The 24,815-nt window shown below is 52.3% G+C and overlaps 1 protein-coding gene across 2 annotated transcripts in view; it reads left to right on the forward strand.

The window, feature by feature from the left end:
• Window positions 1-11,626: 11,626 nt before the first annotated feature.
• KIF26A (kinesin family member 26A) overlaps window positions 11,627-24,815 on the forward strand; it is a 103,117-nt gene continuing 89,928 nt past the window's right edge. Inside the window, exons 1-2 of one of the 2 annotated variants that reach the window (XM_064460884.1) lie at window positions 11,627-12,047; window positions 14,413-14,658. In XM_064460884.1, coding sequence (XP_064316954.1) covers window positions 11,913-12,047; window positions 14,413-14,658 — 381 coding nt within the window. In that variant the 5' untranslated portion in view covers window positions 11,627-11,912. Of the gene's footprint in view, window positions 12,048-13,912; window positions 14,262-14,412; window positions 14,659-24,815 lie in introns of those variants that run through there. The other variant, XM_064460885.1, reaches the window with a different exon arrangement.

Here is a 24,815-nt window from a genome sequence, read left to right on the forward strand (position 1 = left end):
AGAGTTGTGCAGGCTTTTTTGGGGACCACCGTTTGCTTCATACCTTAGCAGCTCATTGCCAAATACTGAAGGTCACAGTGGTGGCATCCCAGGCTCCCGCTAACCAGATTCAGATGTAAAAGGCAGTTTTGTGCTCGTCAAATTAAAGAATAGTGCTTTATTGTTTTCATAGACTCAAAGTTTATAAGGCCAGAAGAGGATATTCACATGACACTAATTTTAGATGGCATGTGAGAGAAGCTTATCTTCCCAGACATCTCCAAAGGGAGGACAGAGAACTGTAGTGAGGCTCCTGGACAGAATCCCCTTTGCTATAGAGGGAGCGTAGAAGACAGGCTTAAATCAAATGCACGTCAGGAGGCAGTGTGAATGCCTTCCATTGGGATAAGCTAGTTCCCTCTCTTGCATAATACTGCTAATAGGATGTCCCTGGAATATTTATGGTTTGGAGTGGAACACTTCTTTTACAAAGACATGTGGTCCAATTGAAAAAATAAGGCAATTTCCAGACTCTCTAAAATAAACAGGAGATCCGTCACATATAATAATGTTGTTCTCTTCTTCCCTCCCTATTTTTCTTTTCCTAGTAAATACAAACATATTTTTCCTGGCTCTTCTTATGCATTCCATTTTGTAATAAGGGTTTAAGAAAAAAACAGAGTGACCACACTACTTTACAAACAGGCACTGGATTTTTATGTTTGTGCAGACTGTGTGTATTAAACTTCTAATATCCCAGAAGAGGCCAGCATCTTGCAAAGTCATGCCTTTCCAGCCCCAAAGCCTAAACTTAGCTCCAAAATCCATATTTAGACTTAATTGTAAGTGGTCTAGAAAGTCAACATGTAAGATACTGCATCTTTCAGCCTGTCAGCATCCAGGAACATGGGCGTTGCCAGTAGTCACTTGCTGTCTGAAACTCATCACATCTGGACCGGTGTCAGCCTGAACCCACACAGCCATGACTGCAGATGCTGTTTAGTGTTACTATAGTGATCAATGTTTCTATCACAGACGTTTCAGTCTGTACATATGGCTCTGTGAAGCCATGAGCTATTATTACTTGTTGTTTATTGATCAATAAAACCAAATACAGAATGTGTTTGCATAAAACTGTGTTTTGACAGAGAGATAACTAACCTGGCTTCACACGCCTTCCTACTGAAAGCAAGTATCAATAGTCTTCCATGTACCATGGATTTCAGAAAGAGCATAGATTAAGATTATAGCTGGCTTTTTAGATAATGTATCTTGAGAAGTTTTCTGAATATGATAGTAATAATAAAGTTGTTGCCCATCTTTCTTTAAGAGCTGACTATTCAGCACAGCTAAGCATTGTACAAGAGATATCTTTTGCTGCTGGTGGGCACTGCTCTGTCTTGGGACAGAAGATCATTCAGAGACACGAGGATACACTTCTGGGACTGTGTTACCACATTTAGCTAAACCAACATTAATATAAATGAGGCAGTTAAGAAAATATAATACTATGAGCTGATGTAATTTTAATGGCAAACCATCCACTCCTGTGCCCCTCCTGCTCAGGTGTGCATTGTTAGTTAAAAAAAAAAAGCAAAGGGCTGTTTGGTGGCAGCACATGGCATGTCACCCCGTGTGTCCAAGCTGTAGAGAGGACAGGACTGTCCTTAGCTCTTTTGTTTGGGTGCTTTCAATCACGACTTCTGGGTCATTGGTGTTGACAAAATGGAAACTGTCAACTTTGCAAAGATAAGGTCAAGCTGTATAGCTGAAGACTTTTCTACTGCTGTCACTATTCCTATAGCTGTGATTTTGACTTCTGAGTGGTTGGGAGTCTGGGGTGGGTATGTGCAACCTTGTATAAAAGGGTTATTCCTGACTGTGTACTGGAAATTGAACAAGGTCTATTGAAGAGCTGAAAATAATAGGCTATTGTGGGGCCAGAAGAGCTGCCGTGTTGCCAGAGGAGGTGGGAGCTCTTGCTGTTCATGAAGTGGAGAAATGGTGGATTGGCAGTGGGTGGATGGGTTATCTCACTGCAGGATCAGCGTGGTGAGGCCCTAGCCTAGGAAAGCAGCCAGCCAATGTGTTTATTGTGCTGTGCTAAGATCATGCTTCTGGGTGGTTTTGATAAGAGGTGAGTTGAAATGAAGGCAAGAAGCGGATGCGTGCCCTGGGGGGAGGAGGAGGATTAGGATGAATGTGTTAGGCAAAGGGTAGAAAAGAGCAAGTTTTAGGTATTCATTTACTTTGGGGTCTTTTTCAATGAAGTTTTGATCCCTTATCTCTCTCCCAGTGGGGCATCTGCCTCTGTGTGGGAATGCTACGTTTTCAGGCCTTTTCTTAGCCTTCCCTTGCCCTCTCTGTTTTCCTCTCGTCTCCTTTAACTTCATGCATCTTCTTCCTGGCTGTATTTCCAAGACCCTGTTTCACTCTGACCTCTTCTTCCAGTCCCTCGTGCCAGAAGGACCAGCAGAGGAGAAGGTAACCTTTGTTGCTCAAAGTGGTTGCTAGTTTTTCCAGGTAAGTCCCTGTTAAGGTTTAGTTAACAGAATCAGTGAACCAGGGAGATTGCCTCTCCCAGTTATTGTTTCACTCTTCTGAAGAAGATATTTCTGAATTCTTTCCTCCCCCACTGGAAACAAACTTTTCCTTTGTTTGAACAGTCAATTTGCATCTGGTATGTGATGGACTGTTTTGGCTTGATGTGTTCAGTGGAGCTGGCTGAAGGCTTCTCAGCTATATGTGCCAAGCAGCTAAAATTTAATACATTGCCCTAAAAAAAAGAGCATGGGCCAGGTGTCTTCTGCAATTAGAAGGAAAAATATTGAGGGAGAGATTCTGGCTTGGTGTCCCTACTGTTGGGGAGGAGATGTGCCTGTATGAGAGTGCCAAAGAGACCTTCCCTTTTTATGCAGCAGGGTCCGTAGCTTCCAGGCTGGCTTTGTAGAGCTCTGGCAAAGGGACTAGGGGCACTGGAGCTCGTGGTCATTTTGCCATGTCTTGTTGATTGCTGCTCTAGACAACTGCCTACTTTGCCTGTAGTTGGAGCTTGGTCCTGCTCTTTGTTGCCTCCACGTTTGTTGTCTACTGCTTCAGGATGGCCCAGAGATACAAATGTAAGGACGTTGGTAAGCCCATAGGAGCCTTATGTGCCAGTGAAGTATTTGTAGTTTGAAAATGTCTAGGTCCAAGTAGGAACAGAGGGAGTGCTTTTCCAGTTTAGTGAACTATTTGTAGTTTTAAGTGTCATGTTATGCAAGAACCTGTCATCGCTCTTTGTGTCATAGGCTCTCCAGCAATGTTTTCCATGTGCAAGACTGATGCTCTCACACCCCCTTTCCGCCTTGTTTCACAGAAAACTGCGTTCATTCTCCTTTGCCTTCTCAGGCTGCCAGCACCCTGACACTGGTTCAGCTCTTCATCCTTTCTCTCCTAGGACAGAGAATAAACAATATACAGCCAAACTTCAGCACAAAAGTTGAATAACAAAAAGGAAGGTTCTCTGAAGATCAGTCAATTAATTGGTCAGTCTAGCCACTTGATTTTAAAACTTCCTATATAAAGCACCCTTATGGCAGGGGTTCGGGAGGCAAAGGAAAGAACGGTGAACCATTAATGGTCTGCTGATTCATTTGTTTATTGTGATATGTGTTTTATCAGGACTTTTTCTACTGTGCAATGGCTGAATTCCAGCAGTTGCCATGCAGGTATTCCCTGGTCCACTCGACTTGAGTCCTTCTTGGCAGCTGTCCTTTCTTTGCTGGCTCTCTTAACTCTTGGCTGTAGGTTTTGAGAGGCATTCTTGCGGCAGTGGAGCAGGGAAAGGTGCCGAGTTTCCAGGGCTGTTCCTGGCGGAGCAGTGCCATCTGCCGAGAGCGGGGTGCACAGGCCGGGAGCTGCTGCGCTGTGGCAGGACTCCAGGCGGCTCTGGAAGCGCTGCTGCTTCTTGAAGGCCCATAAATACTCTTTGTTTTGTGTTTACTTGAGGTTTGGGATTCAAGCTCCTCTAGTGTAGTTCTCAGGACTACCAGTATTTCTCAATCGAAAAGTTCCTGTCTGTTGCTGCGAGTGAAATCTGCTCTGAGGAGTCACTCAGCTGTTGAAAAATAATCACCTGCTCTGTTCTTTGTTGCTTACTGGCAAAGCAGCTCCATTTTAGCCGAGATACACAATTTTCTCTTTCTAATAAAATATATTTAAAAACTGAGTTTAGCAAATGGAGTCTTTCTGCTTGGTTAAGGGATTAATAAAGCACTCGGCTTTGGCTGGGACAGTAAGAAAAATGCAGTCAAGATCCGATGTTGTGAAGGAAATCAAACAGCAACTTCTCCACTGAGACAAGGCACTTGATGAGCTGAGAAGAGGCCACACCGAGTTCTCTGGAGCACGTTTTCTGACTTTGGTCCTCACAATATAATCTTAATTCGGGGGGAAGGGGGAGGGGAGGAGGCTGTTTTTCCTGGGATGTGGTCAATAGGTTCTCAAGTCACAAAAAAGCTGTAAATGCATCTGCTGTGTGCAGCCAGCAAAGCTGATTCTTTCTGCTGAAAATTCTTGGATATTTTCATGTTTGTTGTGATGCTATTTTACTTTTGATTAAAGTGTGGTTGTGAGAACTCGATGTTTGCTTTTTAAACAAGTTGTTTGTCACAAAGCAGAGTGCCCTTGGGAACGCCTCCATGAGCGCCGTCTTGGGAGGGACGGGGGAACTCTTGGATGAAGTCTAAGAAGCCAGGGCTGGTTTGTTCCCTATCCTTGCCCTCCCCCACGCACGAAGTTTCCCCTAGGTCCCGTTTGCTGCCCCGGGCGCTTGCAGCCCCCACGAGAGGGTTTCCCCGCCACCTGGCGTCACTCCGCTAACGCGAGGAGGAGACTCGGTGAATCCCAGTTCGCGCCCCTGCAGCGGAGTGAAGATTTGCTGCTGGCTTGTTTAAGACACAGGTGGTTTTTCTTGCTCTCACCTTGTTTCCGTGGGCTCGGCGGTGCAAACCCGTCACGGGAGAGAGCAGAACAGTCCCCAGGGCATCCGCTTCTGCGGGAGCATCCCTCGGCACCCGTCCCTTGCGGCCCGTCAGAAACTAAAGCACAGCCCCCCGACCCCCCCCCCAGGTCTTATATTTTTTTTTAGCACCTACCCCACACGTCCACTGCGGCGGGGTCGTCCGGGCACATCTCCCGCGCCCCGGTTCCCGCGGGAGGCGGCCGCGGCGCGGGGCCGCTGTCCAGGGTGCTGAGCCGCCGCTCCGCCGCCCCCCGCTGCCAACCGCCGCAACCCCCGAAGCACCCCGCAACCCTCGCCGCCCCCCGCTCCAGCCCCGGGGGCCGCCGCGGGTTCCCCCTCCCCCGGCAGCACGGAAAAGGGGATCAGGTTTTGGGCTCTACTCGCCCCCGCACTGCAACAGCCTTGCGAGGGACTCCCCGGCTGTGTGTCACTGCCCCGAGGGAAACGGTGGTTCTAATCAGGCGGGCAGAGCTTGGAAAAAGTCATCCTCAGTCTCACCAGCGCCTTTAAAAACCACCCAGACAAACGTTAAAAAGGAGGCAGGGGATTGGGTGGGCTTTTTTGCCACTCTTCCTACGGGCTGCTGCTCTGGGCAGCGGTCACTGAAAGAGTACTAGAACCACAGATGTATAGTGCAAGCAGGACACTGATGGGTAAGCATGTTTCACAGAGAAGATGGTAGCTAGGGCTGAGTGTAAGAAGCACCTAGGCAAGCGAGCGAGGGTTAAACTGGCATGATTAGGGTGACAAGAAATCAAACGGGAGACCGTGGACTGAGTACTGTCTCTCTTTATGACTTGCAAATTAGAATGGAAATTAAAAAGCTTGAACACAGAGATCCCCACGCCTCGCAGACACGGACAACTGAGCAAAAGATTGTCTGCAACTGTCCTTCATTAAGTAGTGTCAGGCTTTCCTTCCCCTGACCTTCACCAGTTGTTTAGAGGAGGGCTTTTGATCTCCCTTTGGAGAGGGGAGGTCACAAAGAGGCAAGGGACCGAGCCGGAGCAGGCCCAAGATCAGCTCAGAGCTGCCAGGCTCAGGCAGCGACGGGAGAGCCCTTGCATCAAGCTGTTTTACCCAGCCCTCCCCTACAAGGCAGGTCACGACCTGGGGCTTGCTTAAGCCCCTGCTTCGCTACAGACTCATGGGATCCACCCTGTGGCCTGAATTGCCCCAAGTGCAGGCAGGACACGGCCTTGCCATGGCAGGGAGCCCCGCTGGTGTGGTGGGAGCTGAAGAGGGGTCCTGCAGGCCGGTCTGGCCCCCCCCAGGGCCACAGGGGTGGCAAGGAAGCACCAGTGAAGCGAGCAGAGGGAAGAGCCCCAGTGTCGCGGCGAAGAAGGCAGGAGGCGCCCAAGTGCAGAGCAGCCTGCAGGCGGGACGGCGCCTGCCAGCCCGGCTCACCTCGGGGGCAGAGAGGAGCCTGCCTCGGGGGTTGAATTCGGCCTCTCTTCTCCCCCCCGCCCCAACGCGTGTCCTTCCCGGGGTGTGCCCCGCCCTCTCCCGCGGCCGCGGAGCCGCCGCCTTCCTCCCTGCAGCCCCTAGGCTGCAGCTGGCGACCGGGCAAAGGCCGGGAGCTTCTCTGGGCGCCCCCCGGACCCCAGGGGCGCCCCAGGCGGCCGGTCCCGCCCTACAGCTTCACCCGGGCACCCCCGGGTCTCCAGGGTGGCCGCATCCCCATCTGCGTGAGAACATCCGCGGGGCGGGGGGCGGCTGTGTTTGCTGTTCACGCCGGTTTCACCGATAACGATCGTTATTTTCTCCGGAGCCTGCAAGGGCTGAAGTTTCCCTTGATGGTCTCAACTGCCCGCCCCGCAAATCAATTAAACCCAGCGCCGGCAGCCGGGCCTGATCAAAATAAAGGAGAGGCCACGCAACAAACAAACAAACAAACAAACCCCAAATAAACAGGCGCCCCCGCGGCTCCCGGCCCCCCTCCCCGGTGTCCCCGCCCCCCGCAGCCGGGGGTGGGGAGCGCCCGGGAACGCCCCGAAACCTGCAGCGCCCCGCGGGGAAACCAGCTCCCCTTTACCTCGCCCCAGAGAGGGGGTCCGCACCCCACCGGTGCCCTGCACCCCCTCCCCCCGGCTTCCCACCGCCGGTGCGCGCTGTCCCGCGGCTCCCGGGGGGTCCCGGGGCGGTCCGGGGCCGGGAGAAGCCGCCTCCCGGGGCGATGGGTCCGGGGGGGATGATCTCCGCGGGGTCCTGCCAAGCGGCGCCCCGGGGCTTTCCCGTTCCTCCCTCCGCCAGGTTTGGGCTAAACCTGGGTTGCCCCTGGGGCTGGCTTTGAAACGGGCCGGCCCCGCTCCCAGCCCGCTCCGCCATCTAGCTCTTTAAAGAACCACTAATTTATCGTGTTTTCCTAATTATGTTTTATTTAGCTATTCATGAGCTATTTGGTGTGCCAGCGTCTAGGGCTATCCCCGCTCTGCTTTCCTTTCTCTCCCTCCCCCTCTTCCCTCGCTTTGATGTCCTTTTGCGTATTCTACAAACAAGATCAAAAGGTACTTTTCCCACCTCCGCCCACCTCACGCAGTGTTTGTTACGGGAGAAAGTGTGTTTCGGGTCGAAACGGTGCCTCGTTCGGGAGAGCTTCTGCCTGGCTCAAACCCGGGCGAGGTGGGGGGACGCCACACCGAGTACATGAAAATTAAAGTGAGCCCTATTACCGCGTTATTTAAAGGGCTGATCGTGTCAGGTATAATACTGAAGAAAAATGTTATGCCGGACAAAATGCTTATATTTTCCTGTGGTATTAATGAGAAGCTTGCCCTGGGCTATTTCCCCATCTCAGAGGGCAGCAGATGCGGAGAGTCCTCGGGGAGTAGATCTTTGAAATTTCATCAGCATTCATGGGTGACCTACCCTTTTCAAGCACAATGATAGACATGATAAATCATCTTTACAACGAATTCTAATTATCCTTTATACGGCCGGGTTGAAAAGCAGAAATCTAACACTTTTCCATATTGCTTCCAGATTTCAGTGAGGGTGTCAAAAGTCTTGCACCGTCCTTCTTCCCTGCTGCGGACTGCCTTGCATGACATTAGCCCTAAGCCCGTGAGTGTGCAGGAGTCAAACTACTCTATTAAGTTACACGCTTGCCTGTATTGAACTCAATTTAATTCCTTTCCTCTCTTACCCAATGAAATTACGTGGCGCGGTGTAAGATAGGATTAGAAGTATATCATTATAGCAATTAATACTATAATGCCTCCATGATTAGTGTGCTACATTGAATTTCATGGATTTTTGCTCACTGTTGCCTAGATTTCCCTTGGGTCCTCTAGCCCAAACCATTGTATTCTTAGTAAATTAAATGTGAAATCACAGCAATATACTTAATAAATCCACTATCACCTGTATGGTGTATTAATAAAGGAGTCCAGTGCAACCCATACAGCACCACCTTGCAGCCTGGGTTGCGCACACTGGAGAGGCCTTTTCCCCCGAGGAGATGGCGGCCGCCTGCTGCGTCCCTGCTCTCCTGCCCAACCTCTCTCTGCTAGCAGGGCAGACCCAGGGGAGCTGGACTGCGGGAGCCCAGCACCGCTCACCCCAGTGCAGGGCATGGTGGGGCGGGGTGGGTGGGTGGTGAATTTAGTCTTTTCGCTGGTGGAGGAGACGCCTCACTCCATGGTTACTTACGGAAGGGAATACCTTGCAATGTAGTAATGCCCCACCCTGCCAGGGGACTTGGACAAGACACCCTGACCCTTGCTGGTTCCCCCTGCCCAGGGAGATTAAGGCCTCCCCCACCTCCCATCGGGGAGGGAGGTGGGGTCTTTAAAGAGGAGCCCTTTTGAAGTGGCCCTGATGGAAATGGAGTTATTTCAGAGGTACAGTAATGGCTGTCTGGTTATCTGCAGCCAGGGCTCTGTGGCGGGAAGATAAGATATTTATTAAGAAGAGACCCGTTTTAATGCTCGGGGATCGCTTTCAGAGGGCCCAAGAAAAATGGACTTTATCTAGTCTATTATTATGTACAGTCACCCCGCTGATGTTTTACTTTAGTTTGGACACCATGAATAAAAGCTAATAACTTTCCCTTCAGCTTGTTTATCGGCAAGACACCTGAGGGCAGTGGGGTGGGGAGATATTTTCTTTAATAGTGGTGACTGAAGAGAGAGTTTCCAGGGTTAGGGATGAGTCTGGGGTTGCACAGGGACCCTCAGTGCCTGATATGCAGGGAATATTTTAGACCCAGACTTCCTAGAGTCCTTGCCAACCGCCTGGGAAGAGGAGCAGGCTGTGATGCAGAAGGGAGACCTGGTGAGCTGGAGGTGGCCTGAGGACAGGGAAGAGCTCGGCTCTCCTTGAGTCCAGACCGTCTCTATGGGAGAGCTTAAACTTGGATTGGGTTCAAGATGTGGGATCTCGGGATGTGGCCTCAGGCCATCTCCAAAGTGTGCAATGGGCCTCTGTGACCTGGCCATGTTTGTATCTGCCCTTGGATGTTTCCAAGCTTCTTTCCCCAATGCACTGGAAATGACATTTGATGCTTCGTGTTCTGGTGGTGGGAACTTTTCTGCTGAGCACGTGGGCTGAGGGCCTGTGTAGGATACTCCTTACCTGGAAACCTGATGTCCAGTTGGGCTTCAAGAGGGGCCTGGTAGGAGACTCCTTACCTGAACCTGAGGCCATACCTCCATTGCTTAAAGGTTTTCCTTCTGCCCCTCCTCACGCTGCTTCCCCCCTCTTTGCCCTCCAAGCCCGCAGGGTGTGGCAGAAGACTTTGCTTGCAGAGTGGTGCACAGAGAGGCAGGAGGCTGGGAAGGGGTTGGTGGGGGGGGTGAGAGGATGAGCCTGTGCAAGGGTGGCACAGGGGCTGGGTCCCTGCAAATTCCATCCCAGGTCAGGGACCAGCTGACACGTTGGCAAATCTCTGGTCTGAGATGTCTACATCAGGAAGGGACCCAATAAGGAGCCAAACAAATCCTTGCCTCTCTGCTGTAAGCATCTCACCGTTCCCTTCCTCCTCTCCTCCATCCCAGTGCCACTCCTGTGCCTGCCTGTGATACCTGTATTCCACCTCCATTGTACAGAGCCACCCATTAACCCACCTCCATCATCTAACACACAGGCTCATCATTAGCTGGAAAACTGGAACAGGTGACCTAGTAAATTCAGAGAACCTATGGAGTCCTTTTGTGGCCATAGAGACTTAAGACCTTCTCTTCTTCTCTTCTCTTCTCTTCTCTTCTCTTCTCTTCTCTTCTCTCTCTTCTTCTCTTCTCTTTCTCTTCTCTTCTCTTCTCTTCTCTTCTCTTGCTCTTCTCTTCTCTTCTCTTCTCTTCTCTTCTCTTCTCTTCTCTTCTCTCCTCTCCTTCCTCCTCTCCTCTCCTCTCCTCTCCTCTCCCTTCCTCCCTCCCTCCCTCCCTCCCTCCCTTCCTTCCTTCCTTCCTTCCTTCCTTCCTTCCTTCCTTCCTTCCTTCCTTCCTTCCTTCCTTCCTTCCTTCCTTCCTTCCTTCCTTCCTTCCTTCCTTCCTTCCTTCCTTCCTTCCTCCCTCCCCCCCTCCCTCCCTCCCTCCCCGTTCCCCCGCAGCCCCCACGGCCACGCCGCCCACCCGTGCCGTGCCACCCGCCGGCCTCGCCATGCTGCGGGGCATGACCTCAGCCCTGCCGAGGCCGCGGTTGCGGGTGGGGGAGCGGGACCGGCCGGTGCCCGGGCGGGGCGGCCGACGCGGAGCCCGCGGGGGGGCGCGGTCCCCCGTGGGCCCGGCTAAGCAGATTATTCAACTCGCTTTCACTGCAGGCATTATGAAGCGGGATCATGCTTTTGTCAGGGGGTGAATTATTTGTTTAGCGGGAAAGTACACGGGAAGGGATTAGCGCCCTGCCCAGCGCCCCCTCCCCGCTTTCCCGGGGAGCCCGACCCGCCCCGCCCGCCGCGCCGGGACCCGCCGCGCCCCGGCGGACACCCGCGGTGCAAGAGCCGGGACACGCGTGGGGACACGCGTACGTTCGGGGCTGGGGGGGGGGGGGCGGCAGGAAAGGCAGCCTGCGGGGGGAGCCCCGCTCCCCAGGGCGGCCTGCGGGGACCTGCTTCCCGGCCCCCTCAATGCTGAGGGAGTGCCGTCCTCACCCTCACGCACTGAGGGTAAAATTAAGGAGGAGGAAAAAGAGTGGGAAGCTTTTCTGAGGAGCGAAAGGCCGGATGCTTTCGGGAAAGTGCTTCACTCCTGCTCCCTCAGGCTTTCCTTTTTTTTTTTCTTCCTTCATTTTTCTTTTTTTTTTAATTCCTTAATTTCTTTTTTCTTCTTTTTGTGCGTGGCTTTTTCCCCTCCTAAACTGACTTCACTAGCAGGTTTTCCCTCCTTGCGCTCACCCGGGAGGAGGAGGAGGAGAAGGCGGACGGGGAAAAAAAAAAAACAACCAACCAACCCACCACAAACCCACCAGCCACTAAACCCACCCAGCAGTGGATGGGGGGAGGCAGGAGGCTCGCAGTGCGGGCTCCTGGCCAGCGGGCGGTGGGAGCCCCCTCGCTCGGCGAGCCGATGGCCGGCGGCGGGGGAGCAGGGCGCTGCCGGCCCCGCGCACCCACCGCAGCGGCGGCCCCGGCCGCGGCGCCGGCGGGGCGCTGAGCGGGGTCCGCACCGCACCCGCACCGCTCCGCGCTCGCTCGTCAGGCAAGGTGCGCTGGAGGGGGGATAAAACGGGAGGGAGAGCGGCGGAGAGAGGCAGAGAGAGGCGGTGGGTCTGCCCGGCTGCTGGCTACCTCGCCCCGGCAGCGCGCACCCTGGCAGATGAAGGAGTAACCCACCCGCGTGTGGCTTTTTTCTTCTTTTTTTCCCTTCTTTTTTAAGGGGTGGGAGGTGTTTGCTATTTTATTTTTTCTTTTTTTTTTTTTTTTTTTTTTTTTGTGTGTGTATACAAATACATCGCCTCCGCTCAGGGAGCCGGATATTTCCAACCCCAAACTATGGCTTTTCAAAAATCGCCCGATGTCTCCAACCCCACGAGGAAAAACCCCAGCCTGCTGGAGATCGGAGCCTTGTGCTTGGACTCGGAGATCATCTTCGGCTTCACCAGCCACCTCCTGCGGAGGAAAGCCAAGGTGAGGGAACCTTGCCCCGGCCCCGGGGGGCTGAGGGCCTGGAAGGGGTCGGGGCGGGGGGCGGAATCCGGCCGCCTGCCCTGCCCCGGGCCGCCTCACGGGATGGGGAAGGCGAACTTGGCGGAGCGAAGTTGGCGGCGGCGGTGCAGGCGCGGGTTTCAGCACCACGAACAGTCCGGGCGGCCCCGCGGAGCGGCGCGGAGGGACCGGGCACCCCCAGCGCGCCGCCGCGCCTTGTGCACCCCGGCTTCAAGCGGGGAGCGGGGGCACCGCTCCCGCCTATTTCCAGGAGGATTTTAAAATTTTTTTTCATTTTCCTCAGCAATTTCAGGGGCTGGCTTGGCCCAGCCCCGCGGCTCAGGTGTCGTCCCCAGCGCCGGCCGGGGAGCGCAGCCCGTCACCCCCCGGCCCCGTCCAACGTGAGACGTGGAGCTGGGGGTGGGGGGTGTTTGCAGCCGTTATTCGGGCACATGAAATTTCCGAGCAAGTTTCCGGAGACCTGAAGAGCCCCCGGAGAAAGGCGAGGGAAGTCAGCCGGGGTGCGTGTGCCTGTGTCAGCCCCGCTTGCCCGCCCACCCCCGAGAGGGGCACACAGCAGCCACCCCCCCCCCTCGGCCCCCCCCATCCCCCGCTCCCCCCGTCCCTCCTCCGCACCCAAACTTTTCTCGGGCTCCAGGGCAGTGGGCCGCGGGCGGCGGCCGCAGGGCTGTGCCCCACGGCTGTGCCGGGGGGGACACAGCCCCAGCCCTCCCCCGGGACATGCACCCATTCTGGGGAGGGGGTGCGCTTCAGACACGTGCTTGGGAGAGCCAGGAAAGTTTAAGCGGCCGGGAAGGTACCTCTTGGAGGGGGTGTGTGGGGGTGTGTGGATTTCCTCCCCCCCCATTTGTTTTGCCCGCTCTTTGTGCTCGGCGCTGCTCGCATCACGGCAGACCCCACCCACGCTTCGGTGCCACCAGCACCCACCCGCGCGACGGCGGCGAAGTAGGCGAGGAGCCGCGTTTGGCATCGCCGGGGGGAAGCCACCGGCTGCCGCGTCCCCCGCGGGGTGCCGCGTCCGGCTGCGGCTCCGTCCCGGGTGGGAGTGGGAGTCGGCCGCGGCGTGCGGTGCCGCGGCGGGGCCGGCAGGTGGCACTCTGGTCACGGGGACGGCGGCGGCGGCCGGGCTGCGCCCCGCGGGGTCCGGGCACGTCCCGGCTCGGCCCCTGCCCACCCCCGCCCGCCGCGGGGGCGGCGGGAGCGGGCAGCCGGGGGAGGGTAACGATAGACGGTGGCGCATATTCCTCTCTCTGGGGGGGAGGGAAAGAAAACTAAAAAAAAAAAAAAAAAAAAAAAAAAAAAGAGAAAAGTGCTAACTCTACGAGCCGGAGAGGCAGCCAAGTAGACAATTAGCCGCGAACGTTAATTTCTCCATCTGTCAGGTCAATTTCAGATGTAGGAACATCCCATCGCGCCCGCCGAGCGGCCGCGGAGCCGGCCCGGGGGGACTGTGCCCCGCGGCACCGCGCATCTGCCCTCGGGCGGGGGGACACCGAACCCCCGACCCGCGCAGGAGAGCACCAGCGGCGGGGGCGGGGAGGCAGGCCCCCCACCCACGGCGCCCGCGGCGGGACTGGCACCCCCGCCCCGGGCCTTTTTCGCCCCACTCCCGAGGAACCCGAGTGTTTGAGTGTGAAGGAGGCGACCGCGGGAGTGCCCGCGCTTGAGTCACACCAGTTTGGGGCTATCCTGTAGGGTCACCATGAAAAGGCATCTCCCGCCGCCCCCCAAAACCCCGAACATACACCCCATCCCGCCCTGGCCGAGGATCCCCCGCCCCGCTTTCCCCACCCCACCCGCCCCCGCCCAGCCCCTCCTCCCCTGCCCTCCGAACACTTTTCCAGCTTTTTTCCGACGTGCTCCCGTGCTCCGGCTCCTTCCCAGTGCCGCCGTGGGGAGCTCACTCCGCCTCCCTCTCCCAACCCAAACTTCACTCCCTTCTCAACATGGGAGGCAACATCACCTAGCGCGGCGGCCCGGGCGGCGGGGAACCGGCGGGATCAGTGTTGGCACCCCGACCCCCGCCCGGCCATGGGCGCCGCGGGACGGCCGCGCCGCCGGGCACCGGGCCGCCCCCACTAGCCGAGCGGGGAGCGGGGCAGGGGCGCAGCCCCCGTTATCATGATCGCGGCCGCCGGCAGGAAGGGGCTGGGACCCGAGCCCCGGGCGCCGGGGGTAAGTGTTGCCACACTCTTCCCCGCGTTTCGGCTTTTTTTTTTTTTTTTTTTTATTCCCCCCCCCCCCCCCTTTGTTCCCCGCGGGGGTGCGTGCGTGGGAGCCGCGCTGTCTCCGCGACCCGCGGCTCTGAGCTCTGCTCTCTCCGCAGGTGGCGGAGGGGAGCGCGGTGCGGGAGCTCTCCCCGCGGAAGAGGCCGCCGGCCGCCGCCGAGGAGGAGCGCTGCGCCAGCCGCCCGCCGCCCGAGGGAGCGGGGGCCGCCGCGGGGGCCGAGCCGCGGCCGTCGGAGCGGGCGGCGGCCGGGGGCTGGTGCCGGAGCTGCCAGGCCCAGCTGGCCGAGCTGAGGAGGCAGGCGGCTCGGCTGGCCGCCGGCGGCTGCCCGCCCAACGCCCCGCCGGTAAGTGGGCGCACGTCGCTCCGTGCAGCGCCGAGCACCGCCGGGCTGGGGGGAGGGTGTGGGGGGAGGTGTGTGCGGGGGCCGCGGCAGCCTGGCCCCTAGCCCGGGCGGGGTCAGGTGTGCATCCCCGCGGATGGCGGAGGAGAGCGTGACGGCAAAGCCGGCGGTTTGCAACCCAGGAGCGTTCTTGAAAAGTTCAAGGATTTCCCGTCACGGGCTTTAGCAAAAAAAGCGAAACCGCGCGGCTGGACGCGCACCCTCTGCGACAGCCACCGGCTGCCAGGAACAGCTGAAAAAAAAAAAAAAATCATAGCGACTTTGGCAGGAGGGGCGGGAGAGCCGCCGGGAGGCCGTGCGGCCGCCGGCCGAGCCCAGAGCCGCTCCCGGAGCCCCGGCGTCGGGCGAGCTGCCCTCCCCGCCCCGGCCCTCCCTTCTCGCCCCGCAGGGGCTGCTCCCCCCGGCCCGCTGCCTCTGGCCCTGTGGGCACCGCTTCGGGGATGCCTGATGCGTGCTGCCGCTGAAGGGGCTGTGCAGCGCCTGCGAGAAGCTGCCGGTAGCAGAGGTTCAGCTCCTCCTTCCGAGGAGCCCATAAAATGCAGCTGAAAAGCACAAACGCTCGTGTTTTGTGGCGCTGGAGGAAAGTTTGAGCAGGATGGTTTTGTTGGTGTTTTGCTGTCTGGGTGCTTGAGTGGACCTTCCTGGCTGATGGGCTCATTCCTGTCCTCGGTGTTGCAGGGCTATGTCATTTTCCTCCACCTGGAATGGAAAAGGTGCATGAGTGTGGCAGAGGTTTCCTTTAGCAGATGTGCAGCTTTATTCATGTATATTAGAGTTGCCTGCCCATCTTTTCCTTCCATGTTTGTTTTCCGTATATCGGAGGTCTCTATTATTGTTGTCCCTTTTCTTTTAGTGAGGGCACGTGAAACAAAGCTTATAAAAGGTGATACAGGTGAAAAAAATACAGTCTTGATGGAGAGTCCTGCCCAGACACCTGAAGAGATCCTAAGGATTAGCTGACAGGGCAAAATGCAACAGAAGACCCTGAGATTCTGTTCCAGGGCACACAAAACGTGTGTTGGGTTTTTGATAACATTTGGAAGTAACGTATTGTTTTCTAAACAATGCTTATCTGGATGTTTGCAAGAATAGGGGGGAGGGTCTGAAGAGGAAGCCAAACCCTACTGACCTTCATTTTCATTCAAAGAGTTCCTGTATGATCTACAGAATTCCCATTGAATCTAAATATAGTTTTGTTTGGAAGTGCATTGTGGAGCGGTGTCCGAATGCACAGTGAGGTTTGTATTTCCAGGCCGGATCCAAAGCCCTTTGAAATCAACAGGAGTCTCTCTATTGATTTGCTAGGTTTGGAGCGGGCTCCTGTTTCTGTGGTGTAAAAGGTCACGTATCTTATCTCATTGAATTCAGGACTGGGGGACCTTTTGTTTTCTGGATTGCTGCAAACGGTGGAAAGAAGTTTGATTTCCCCTCGTGCAGTGCATATGATAGGCTGCCGCAGCGAGGAGCGTCAACCCCTGTTCCCGTTGTTGGGTCGGGCCTCTGCCATAAAGAATAGTGTCCTATCTGGGAGCGGATCTCTGCTATGGGAAAAAAAAGCCGGCAGTGCAGGAGAGTCAGGGGGCCTTGGCCAGGTGTTCAGGTGAGGAGACCTGTGAGCAAAGGCCTGTTTGTGTGGTCTCTTTCCTGCAAGTCTCAGGGGACTTCCTTGATAAGCACTCGATGATGGGTAAATTAATCTCCCTTTTCTGCAGGGTTTCAAAGCAAGCCTAGGAACGTAATAAAATAGCAGTCATCACAGTGTCAGAACCTCGCCAGGCCTGTTCACAGGGTAACAGATACCTGGAGTTCACTTACTGAGTAGCACGCAGTGGAGTGAGATGTTTAAAACTTTTTAAAGAATACATTTTCTAATGCTCGACAGACCTGTAGCCTAATTGCAAGCTCAAAGTCCCCGCTAATCCTGGTGTAGTGAGCGGCTCCTCAGGAAGGAAGATGCAATAAACAGTCCTACTTACTGCCTTCTGAGTGTGAAGTAGGTTAGCGGGAGGTAACAGTCAGGGGTTTGGCTGCTCAGCTGCTGCGAATTGGCCTTGCACTGGGAGTCTGATGCAATATGCTGGCAGGTTGAGCACTGTGTAATGTTTGTGCCAGAAAGGCAGCTTGCTGTTTTTTTCCCCCCGTTCCTTTCTTGTTTAATTATATAACAAGACATCTGAAAAAGCAGCTCCTCTCCATAAGAGTTTCATGCCCATACAGTAAAAGTCCAAAGAGTTTCTTATAAGCTAACATGCTGTCAAACCAAGCAACTGCTGGATGAGTAAACACCAGAAGGCTACTGCTTGCAGCATGCTGCTCTCAAAGGATTTATCTCCTTTGCCATAATAATTAAGGGATCTTTCAGCACAGATTCCGAAAGATTTCCACACCTGGTTGAAAACCCTTTGGAAAGGTGGGTGGGTGCCTCAGAGATGAAAGAAGGGCTAGTTTCCTGCTGTTGATATCTTTCCTGATGAAAGAGAGAAGGTGTATTCTCATGCGTGGGGCAGCTGACAAGGGATTGAATTCACATTAGAATAAAAAGCCAACCTACTGTTTGCAGTCTGCAGGGATAACAAATCTAATTGCTTGCGAGGGCTGTGATTCATACAGTTTATGTGTTGCTGTCTTTTCAATTAGACACATTTAAAATATATAAATAATTTACGTTTTGGTGCTCAGATGATGCATTGATTACAGAATACTGTTAGTTGTTTGTGTCTCTTTAAAGTCCTCCAAATCTTTGTGGACAGCTGATAGAAAGATATACCTCTTTGCTTACGTTAAAACTCTTTAACAGTTCTCCCAAGTACAAGATTTATTGCACCCTACACTGTAAATTCCCTTCTTTTTACTGCTGCTGCCTTTACAGTTTGCTGCCACAGTGAGGCCTGTCTGTGAATCAAAATGTGATTTTTCGGCAAGCAAGGATGGAAATGAGCAAAGTTTAGTCTGAAATTATTCCAGATTAGCATTTTGGCGTTGCGGTATCAGCATCAGTTGCTGGGCCATGTACTGAACTAGTGGAGGAGGGAAAAAAACCCGTACCTTGGTTTATCCCTAATTAAAAGTTTCATATGTGCCTTGCAGGCTGTGTCCCTGGGGAGCTGGTAACGGGATACAGGACCTCCTCCCTCGAGGGTTCTGGCTGGAGGTGGTTGCGCCTGGAAGTTGTTGCTGCGGCAGCTGTGGGGCAGTCCACGGGAAATGGGTTGGAGGTCTCTGTCTCACTCCCAGCTGGCAAATAGCCTTGTCACAAACCCACCACAACAATTACCGCTAATTGGCATCACTGTTGGCACTTTCACAGGAGAGGCTGAGGAATGAATGGGGATGTAGATTAAATTAGTAATAATAATACTTAGCACCTAAAATCTTCGCAGTGCTTCACAAATGCTAATTAATTAATTTGTCTGGTGCCCCTGGTTGGTAAACCTGCTGTCATTTCTAAAGAGGTGTATGTCAGAGTGAGGTGTGTGTCCCTGAAAGGAAGGGGACAGGCAGGGGCTGCCCGACATGAGATGTGCTCCTGCAGCTGCATTGCTGGAAGTAAACTCTGCTCTCCCTCTAGCGCAGGCAATAGCCTTAAGGATATACAGCTACTGTAAAATGGTTTTAGCTAATCCCTTATGAGCAAGAGGAAGAAAGCTCTTTTGGTGTGAGGAATACACACATTGATACAACTGCATCCACAGAAGGGTTTTATACTGGTATAAATATTTTGGTTATAGAAGAGTAATAATCATGCCCAGCTATACTGGAATAAAATAATTTTTTTTAGCAGTACTGACAGGAGGCCAAGATCAGAGGAAGTGCACTTTGGAAGTGATTACCACTGAGGATTGTTTCTCTGAGCCCAGGGGTTCAGATGACTCATTTCACCTGTCCCCATCCACCCTTGCCCCTGCCCCCCAGTCTGAGCAGTTTGTATTGTACTTACTGCCAGTGCAGGCCGGGTGTCGGAGGCAGCATTAAGGGGGGGCAGAAACATGCATATTGTGTGGTAGCTCGAGTTCAGCCAAGTTCTTGCTGTCCTAGTTTTTGACAATTTCTTTTCTTCTCTTTTTTTTTTTTCCCCCCTGTGGCATTATCTGCACTGCATGTTACAAGGAGCACACCACTGAATGGCTTCCTGGGAGTTTGAGGGACAAAGGCGTGAGTGTAGGCTCTTTATTGCTGGTGGGATGGACAATGCTTGTTCTCCAATACCTAAAAAACCTGAGTATTCCCCGTATTCCCAGTTGATTGGGTAAGCTGTGGTTGGGTACAGAGGGGCATGCTGCCAGCCTCTGCAGGGAGTCTTGGTGACCAGGACAGGTCATGCTTTTGGTTGCTAATGAACCATGAATCATTTGAGGGAGCTAAGCAAGTCCCAGCCCGCTGTGTCCCTGGCAGAGCTCTGTGTTACACCAGTTAGAGTTGGAGGAAGCTTGGCTTCTCCAGCTAAAAGGGAGGATGGCAGTGGCTTTAGACATAGTGTTTGCACTGACGTGTCTCAGCCATGCAGTGCTGCTGGATTGAACTCCCACCACACCTCTTCTGATCAAAGCAGTGGTCTCTTGGTACACCTGTATGTGCTGCTGATTGCATCACCTGAAAGGGAGATGAAGAACAAAGTTTTGGGAAGGGCATGCTCTTTCCTGTGGGTTTCTCTTGTATGCTAAATAACCCCCACACGTTTCCACGAGCAGCAGAACTAAGGAAGGATGGCTTGGTAGGATGGATGCTTTGCTCACCTCCTTTGCTCTCCCCATCCCTCTGCATTAATCCCAGCTGTTCTCTCCTTGCCCCTGATGACTCGATAAGAGGCAGTACCTTCTCTGCATCTGCACACGTACTGTTTGGTTGACTGTAAGCTCGTGCTTAGACATCTGGCTTCTGCCAAACAATTAGTAACAGGCGGGTTCTGCCCAACTTCTCGCATGGCCAGTTTGTGGAAGTTGTAGGAACCTGCTCTGAGCCTTCTACCTCAATTTCAGATCATCTGACAGGTTCAAAAGCTCTTTAAGGAGGGCTGGCAGCAAGGAGGGTGGAAGGAAGGACAATGCAGCAGTTCTCATTGCTTTGGAAAACCAGGCCAAGAGGACAGGCATGGGATTGAGGACTGTGGTCTTGATGTGTGAGGGCCAGGTTATTCCCACCTTGGCCACTCTGATGGCATGGTATCAGCAGGGTTCATAGCAAGGAGAGCTTGCATGATCCCTGCCTGCTGGTACCTGTCTCCTCACTGTTGTGCACGCTGGTGGATGCTTCAGGAGCCTCTGCTGCACACGGGGGAGCCTGAGAAGAGGGCTCTGTGTCCTTAGCATTTGCCTGCAGGCTCATGCTTCCCTGAAAGAGCAAGGGTTCGGAGCATATGGGGCCTTCTCTCAGCATTTGAGGTGCGTGTGGAATGTCTAAGCTTTTAGAAGCAACCCCTGACATTTTGTGGAGTTTTTCTTCCCATGCCCATTGTTCTCTATTAACGTGTCAGCCCTTTCTACTGAGCGGCATGGTCACCCAGACTTTGAGAGTCCTGGTGATGGTTTCTGAAACCCTGTGCCATCTTGTCTAACTTTGGGGCCCTCTGTTACTGAGGGGCTGATTTTAGTTTCCATGGGAGGCCTTTCTGCAACTGGGTTGATGTGATTAAGGGGAGTTGAGTGGGAGAGCTGCTTTTACACATTCCTCTCTAGAGGAATCCAGGTTTCAGGGCTCTTTACAAGCAATAAATGCACCTTAAAACGTTCTATATTTAACATTTCAAAAATGTGTAAGTGGAAAAGTAATGTCTTAGTTAATAAATATGAAACTACAGGGCATTTTTTTGAGATGCACTTTTAATATTTAATTTTGTGAGAGAAGCTCTTGCAGAGACTTGGCTGTGGAGTGCTTCAGGCTATGAGCTCAGATGTGGATTTCAGGTATGGGGTTAGTGACAACACCGTGTCAAATGTGTTGACACGAGCAGTTCCCTTGTTTCAGTCAGTGCAGTAGTCTCTGTGCCATATGATAGGCCACGGAAACTAATTGTAATGAGTTTGCTTTAGACATTTAGGATTTTCAAGCATGCCCTTTTAAAATACAGGTGAGTGGGATTATCTTGCAGTTCAGATGCTGGAGGCAAGAGACCTTCTCACTGGGGGATCTGAAGGGGGGGGAGCAGGGATTGTGCAATTAGCTCAAGGTACAGCGGTCTCCCTGGTAGCTGATGGTAATTAGTATTGCTCTGGCTTTCTGTAGCTAATTCCTTCAGCACCCTGCCCTATTAGGGAAAAGGGCGGAAACACATAAACCATTTCAAAATCCCAGGGGGTGGAAAAGAGCATCTGCTCCTAACATCTGAGGTTACTTTGAACCTGTTGAAATACGTAGTAGCTGCTTTATTGTTTTTGCCAAGAGTTTCCACCTACAGTGATCCCAACCTCTAACTTGTTAACAGTGAAATTGTAGGAGGCAGTAGTCATCCTCCTCTTCCCCATCCCGCAGCAGCTGATAGTGGCTGCTGCTCTGGACCTGGCACCACAGGGTATTGGAGCAAGGATGGCTGAAACCACCAAGAGATTTTCCTTTCCCAAGACCAGGATCACCCACCATGTACACAGTTGCTGCATGGGTCTCCTGCTGCTCGGGTACCCCACGATAACTGCACTCCGTGCGTATGAATCCTTCCCACAGTGAGGATGCTGATGTAGAGAAGAGCCAGTTTGTCCCTGGGTTTTCAGCTGGCTGATGAACATTTTGTTGTGAAAAGTGAGTGAAGATTTTGCCTCATCCTGGCTCAAGGAGGAGAATCTATCTGGAAATATGTGCATGTCTTATGGAAGATTTTTCCACAACGGTGCTGTTGCCTTTCTCAAATTTGATGACCCTCAGGAACTAGATCTATTTGGATATTGCTCACATTGAGTATGGCAAGCAGCTGTCCATTTGGGAGTATGGTATCCTCATTTTTTTGTATTTATGGGAAATCTGTGGAATTTAATTTGTCTGGATTTCTCTCCCTGTCCTGTGACTTCAGACCTGTAGCACTGGAATAGCTATTTTATATTTACATGTCCAGTATATCCCCAAATGGAAGGCCTCTTCAGGAGGGTCTTGTCTCTGTCGCTGGCTGTACTTGTGATCAGGAACAGGCTGGTTTCTTTACAAGTGTCTACTAATTTTGTATGGTCTTCCAGGTGAGTGGCTTATGGGAGAAAACTTGGGCATTACTTTCAGGAGAATCATGCCTCCTGCTGCCTTTGTTAACAGGAGGAGTTGAGTCCCATTGCAGGGATGCAAGACCTGAATTTAATCCCTAGATCTGTCTGACTCTGTGAATTTGGGCAAGCTGCTTAATATCCACATGCTTAATTTCTTCTTTGCTTAGCAGAGAGAAAATGTTTCCATCTTTTGTCCATTTCCAGCACAAACTTTTTTTTTTGTGGTGGGGACTTGCTTGTACGGCATTGAGCTTCATCAACTGCTGTTCTTAGTAGAGCTGACTGCTTCTGTAATGTCATAATAAGAAAGGATATATAATAACACAGGGGCACAGAAAACAGTGGACTCTGTGACTTGCAACTGAACTTTCAGGTCAGGTGTTGAGCGGGTTTGGGGCTGAGGCCTCTGCAACAGCAGAAACAGCAGAAAAAGCCAGGAACTTAAAATAAACTGTGAAGATAGTCTGGAAAATCTGCCAGTTCACCAGGAGGGGAGTGCTGAGGCTCTGGAAGGTGATTGAAGGTGCTGTGGTATATGTCCAGGTGAAGTGGAGCCTAGTTAAGTAGCAGGTATCAGGTCAGCTCAGGGAGCATGGATTAGAGCTGTGCTGATGCTATCTAAAAGGGGTTCATCTGCACACTGCTCTGTGCCTCCCTGTGATGAAACTAGAAAGCTGCCTTGTGGAAAGGTAGTGTGGCTTGTAAATTGGGAACTCTTCAGCGGCTTCAGTCCCTCATACTGCTGTTGAAGTTTATGCCAAAGTATGTTAGTTACTAGTTTTTCTTTGAAGATGTTTTATTTTTAAATGGAAAAGAGGAAAATATTGTAGAGAAACCCAAGAGTGAAGCTTCAAATGATTATTCCATGCAAAGGGGATGGTGGGGATATGTCACTTTGCAGGAGTAATGTATTGTTCTCTAGGATTAGTTAAAGTGAATATAAACTTCTGGTATATAGTTCTTTGGACTGATTTCTTTGCTTTGAAGCTGCATGAGCTTTTATGGCATAGCTGGCAGATGTTCGTTTTCATGTTGGAGAAACAATGTTTAACCAGTATAACTATATCCACCTATTTTTAGGCAGCGTAATGCCATTGCTGCTTGTTTGTTTTGTCACTAAGTCTGACTGTTGTATGCATCACCCTGATGTACAGTGAATCAGTGAAATCTCAGCACTTGCTCACTAAAAAAGGCTTAGGCACAACTATCCTTTTTCCTGAGTCAAGCCTTAAAACCAGCATTCCTGGAGCTTGGCAGGCTGCTCCAAGTTTCGGCTGGGGCTGGGCTGGCATTACCATGTGTCAATACCTGTACAGAATTGATTGGAATGCTGGATGGCTGTGGGAAAAGGATTGATTTTTATTTAGCTCTCAGCAAATCTTCCCCTAATGTTGCTGAGGGATTTTACACTCCTTGGTGAATGGGATGGGAAGCCTTCTGTACAAAACTGAAATGCGATACTTCTGGCTAGGCTGGGCAGTGACTGGCTTTCAGTATTAACTGTGTAAGTGGAGTATTAGCCCTAGTCCTCACAGCATTCAAAAGATTATGTTTGAATGTTTCCTGTTTTACCACAACATACAATTTGTTACAGCATGGTTTGTGGCGCTGTTGGTGTGTATATATTGATCAGTGCTGATTATACTCTAAATGGGCAGCATTTGGCTTTGTGTTTTAAGTCATTTAGGAAGTTAGATGTACTCAGTTTGTATTGTACTCTTTATTGCCTTGTGTTGTTCTCACTGTATTGTGTGTTGTAGTATGTATTTACTCCTTTTGGCATTGTTGTTATTCTTTTGGACCCCAGAGTACATCAGTCTCCTACAGCTTTCCGTGAAGCTTTATCAAGTAAAATTGTTTTGCAGGAGCTGCCTGCTGCTTTTGCATCTTATGTGGCTCTTGAGCAGGTCAGAGGTGGTGGCTATGCCCAGGGCACATCACACAGCCTTCAACAAAGTGGTACTTCTGAGTGTTTTGGAGGAGGTGAGCCTGCTGGGGTGGTTGAGATCAATGGCACTATGCTGGACTGGTGGCACATGTCTGATTCCCTTCCCAAAATGGAGTAGCAGGAGCTGTTGCCATCCCCAGACCGTGAGCTGTCTCCAGGGACTCTCTGGGATGTGGCAGTCTTAACAGCTGTCAGAAATATGAAGACATGCAGGTGGCTTGTACGATCAAGAAATCTGGCCATCCTTGTTTCAATTGCTTTACTACTTTTGGTCCTCTACTTTTGTAGAGGCTTGCTGCGGAGTGGTAAAAGCTCTTTCCTTGGTAGCTTTTGGGTCCTCTTTGAGTGCCTCTGGGCAAAACATGCTGGTGTTGTGACAGACCTTCTCTTTAGCACCAAACTGTCTAGTGTAGAGTGTAAAACCAACTGCTTGTATCTACTGCCCAAATGCAGCCAGGCTGTAGTCGCCAATGGCACAGTTCTTAAGAGGGTTTGGTGGCCAAGAACCAAACCTTATAAATGTGCTCTGTGCTTGGTAGATGGTGCGGAGGTGGCTCCAGAAGCCAAGACCACTTCCAGGCCTGGATGACCAGTCACCAGCCCAGACTGGGAGCATCCCACATGGCCTGTTTCATGTAAGTAAATGATTTTCAGCTGCATTAAATAGGAAAAGTTGAACAGATCTGGCCTCTGTTCAGCAGGTGAAGCTTGACTAATGATGCCAGAGCCCCTGACATACAAATGATCAAAGGAAGGGTAGTGAGACAGTTGAGTGAGCTAATCCCTGGCAGCTAGGGCAAGGAGGATTTTGCTTCCCATGTGGCAAGTATGCTTAGGACAAGTGTAAAGAGCATGCCAACCTCTGCCAGTGTTGGACTGTGTGTTGTGTTGAAAGAGCAGCAGAGTTGTGTTAGTGTTTTGGCCTGGTTTTAGTAAAAGTGATTGCTGAGCATTTGAAAAAGGGATGTTTG

This window comes from Phalacrocorax carbo, chromosome 9 (assembly GCF_963921805.1).
Source record: "Phalacrocorax carbo chromosome 9, bPhaCar2.1, whole genome shotgun sequence".
NCBI lineage: Eukaryota > Metazoa > Chordata > Aves > Suliformes > Phalacrocoracidae > Phalacrocorax > Phalacrocorax carbo.